At 37.9% G+C, this 3,285-nt stretch overlaps 1 protein-coding gene across 1 annotated transcript in view; it reads left to right on the top strand.

The window, feature by feature from the left end:
- The window catches only part of GALC (galactosylceramidase), an 84,300-nt gene that overhangs the window by 55,456 nt on the left and 25,559 nt on the right, over nt 1-3,285 (top strand). Inside the window, 1 exon segment of the mRNA XM_007954243.1 lies at nt 1-34. This exon segment is cut by the window's left edge and continues 5 nt beyond it. Coding sequence (XP_007952434.1) covers nt 1-34 — 34 coding nt within the window.

The raw sequence follows: 3,285 nt of genomic DNA, 5'->3' as shown, positions 1-3,285 counted from the left end.
CAAAAAATGGTACACACTCACTTTAACGATTAAGGTAAGTCTCACTGATCAGAATGCCTGGAGGTAAAATGCTCTTTCGTTGGGCCTCTCCAGCATTTTCTGTTACCACATGGGAATGAGTGGGGATTCTTCTGTGGCACCAGCAAACCACCAGTCCCTAGGGTGATGGTGCAGGTCTGGGTAACCCAGGTGACGTTAGTGGAGCACTGGTCTTTTGAATTTTGATTTTATTTTTGAAACTAAGGAGTAATTGGTAGATAAAGTCAATAATCAAACTTTTTTCAGGTTTACTTGAATTGAGACTTTAATTGGAACTTAGATGGATAAGCGGAATCATATTAAATTGGTTAATCAATTATTTATTTATAATAGACTTTATTTTTTAAACAAACATTGTTGTTAGGTGCTGTCAAGTTGATTCCAAACTCAGTGACCCTATAGGACAGAGTGGGACTACATAGGGTTTCCTAAGCTGAAATCTTTACAGAAGCAGATTGCCAGGTTATTTCTCCCTGTGGAGTGGCTGGTGGTTTTGAATCGACAACCTTTCAGTTAGCAGTTGAGTGCCTAATCCTTGTACCACCAGAGTTCCTTAGAGTAGTTTTAGGTTTACAGAAGAATTAAGCAGAAAGTACAGGAGAGAACGCTTATCTCTCCTCTTCCCTACCTCCACACACAGTTTCTGCTGTTATGACATCATACATTACATTTGTTATAATTGAACACATGTTGATACATTATTTTTAGGAATAATTTGGAATGCATAGTTTACATTAGGTTCATGCCTTGTTATATACAGTTCTGTGGGTTTTGACAAATGTGTAATGCCATGTATCCACCATTACAATATCCTGCATAATATTTTCACTGAGTTTAAAATGCCCTCTGCTTTACCTTTTCAACCTTCCTGCCCTCCCCTAAGCCACTGATCTTATGGCAACTGCTGATCTTACTGTTTATAAGTTTTGCCTTTTCCAGAATGTGATATGTTTGGGTTGCATAGAATGTAGCAGTTCAGACTGGCTTTATTCAGGCATTTAAGGCTCCTCCATATCTTTTCCATATCCTGATAGCTCATTTCTATTTATTGTTGAATAGTGTTACACTGTACATATTTTGGAAAAGGATATTGATGATAGTTTTACAACATGAAGAATGTAATCAATGTCACTAAATATATATAGAAATTGTTGAATTGGCGAATGTTTTGTTGTGCAAATTGTCACAATAAAATAAATAACATTGTCTTCCACTGAAATATCTATAAAGATTAAAATTAACTAAAATAAATTTATACAAAGCTAAATACATCCTTACATTCCATGGAAGGAAGACAGGGCAATCCATTTTGTAAAGATTTACCACCTCAGAAAACCAGTGGAGGTTGCTATGACTCGAAATCCACTTGATGGCAGTGGGTTTTATTTGTTTGTTTGCTTGTTTATGGATGGACCTCAGTTTGTTTATTGAAGAACATCTTGGTTGCTTTCAGTTTTGGGCAATTATATGTAAAGCTGCTGTAAACATTCTTGTGCAGGGTTGTATGTGGACTTGTGTTTTTCACTCATTTGGGTAAATACCGAGGAACATGATTGCTGGGTCACATGTAAGACCACATATATATGCAATTTTTATTGTGATTTGGGTGAAAGTTTACAGAGCAAATTCATTTTCCGTATAGCAGTTCAAACCCATTTTGTTTCAAGGTATTGACTGCAGTTCCCCACAGTGTAACAGTTCTCTTCTCACTTCCTCCCCATTGTTACCTTTTCCCTGTTCCCTTCCCTCCCAAGCACTCCCACCCCCTGAGCTGACTCCCTGTGCAAGCACTGCCCTTCTGTTCTTTGGTTGATTACTCCAACCAGCGTTGTACCTTATGTAAATGTTCACTCCATATGCCTATTTATTGTTTGACTGGAAGCCACAGGAGTGAGTTCAATTCCAGACCTGAATGGTAACTAGGGGCCATAGTCTCAGGGGTGTCACCAGACTCTATCAGACTAGCAAACCTGGTCTTTTTTATTTTATTTTTTTATGATTTTGAATTTTGTTCCACATTGTTTTCCCTCTCTATCCAGAATCTTCTACGTAGATCCCCCTCTGAGTGGTTGACAGTGGTAGCCGGGCACCATCTAGTTCTTCTGGTCTCACAGTCATACAGGCTGAGGATCGCATGGTATACCAGTCCCTTGGACTAATTGCTTCCATGTATGTGTCTTTGGTTTTCTTCATTCTTCTTTGCTCTGGAAGAGGAGAGATCCATTGTTGCATCTAGACAGCTGCTTGCAAGCTTTTAGACCCCAGTCACCACTCACCAAAGTAGGATGTAGAACAATGTTTTTGTGTAGTATGTTATGCCAATTGAACTTGATGTCCCCTGTGCATGTAACACTATATTTAGCTTTGTAGAAATTTATTTAGTTATTCTTAGTCTTTACAGCTATTTCGGTGGAAGACAATCTTGTTTATTTATTTTATAGTGACCGTTTGCACAACAAACCGTTGTCATTTCAATAATTTCTCTATATACGTATTTAGTGACATTTATTACATTCTTCATGTTGTCAGCCTTTATCACAATCCTTTTTCAGATTATTCCACCACATTGATGTAAACTCACTGCCCCCTTAGCAAAAACTTCCTCTTTCCCTCGCCTTTCCATCACTGGTGACCACTCATGATCTTTGGTTTCTATATATTGGCTTATTTCATATAAGTGAGATCATACAGTATTTGTTCTTTTCCAAATGACTTTTTTCACCCAGCGTGATGTTTTCAAGGTTCATGCATATTGTGGCATGCATCAGGACTTGATTTCTCTTTATGGCTAGGTAATATTCCATTGTGGGTATACATCACATCTTGTTGATCGATTCAGTTGTTGGTGGGCATTTTGGTGGTTTCCTACTTTTGACTGTTGTGAAAAGTGTTGCATGTGAACATTGGTGTACAGGTTTCTGTTTGCCTTCCTACTTTCACTTCTTGTGAATTTATACTTAGGATTGGGATTGCTGGGTCATATGGTAGTTCTGTTTCAACACCATAAATGGCTATTATATACAGGGACCTCACTTGATGGATTACACAGGAATCAAATCAACTACATCTGTGGAAAGAGGTGATGGAAAAGCTCAATATCATTAGTAAAAACCATGCTAAGAGCTGATTGTGAAACAGATCATCAATTGCTCATATGCAAGTTCAAGTAGAAGCTAAGGAAGATTAAAACAAGACCATGAAAGCCAAAGTATGACCTTGATTATGTTGTTGTTGTTGTTATGTGCC

Source organism: Orycteropus afer, unplaced genomic scaffold, assembly GCF_000298275.1.
Source record: "Orycteropus afer afer isolate SDZICR_OR568_19922 unplaced genomic scaffold, OryAfe1.0 scaffold00451, whole genome shotgun sequence".
Lineage (NCBI taxonomy): Eukaryota > Metazoa > Chordata > Mammalia > Tubulidentata > Orycteropodidae > Orycteropus > Orycteropus afer.
This window is presented reverse-complemented; position numbering and strand designations above follow the sequence as displayed.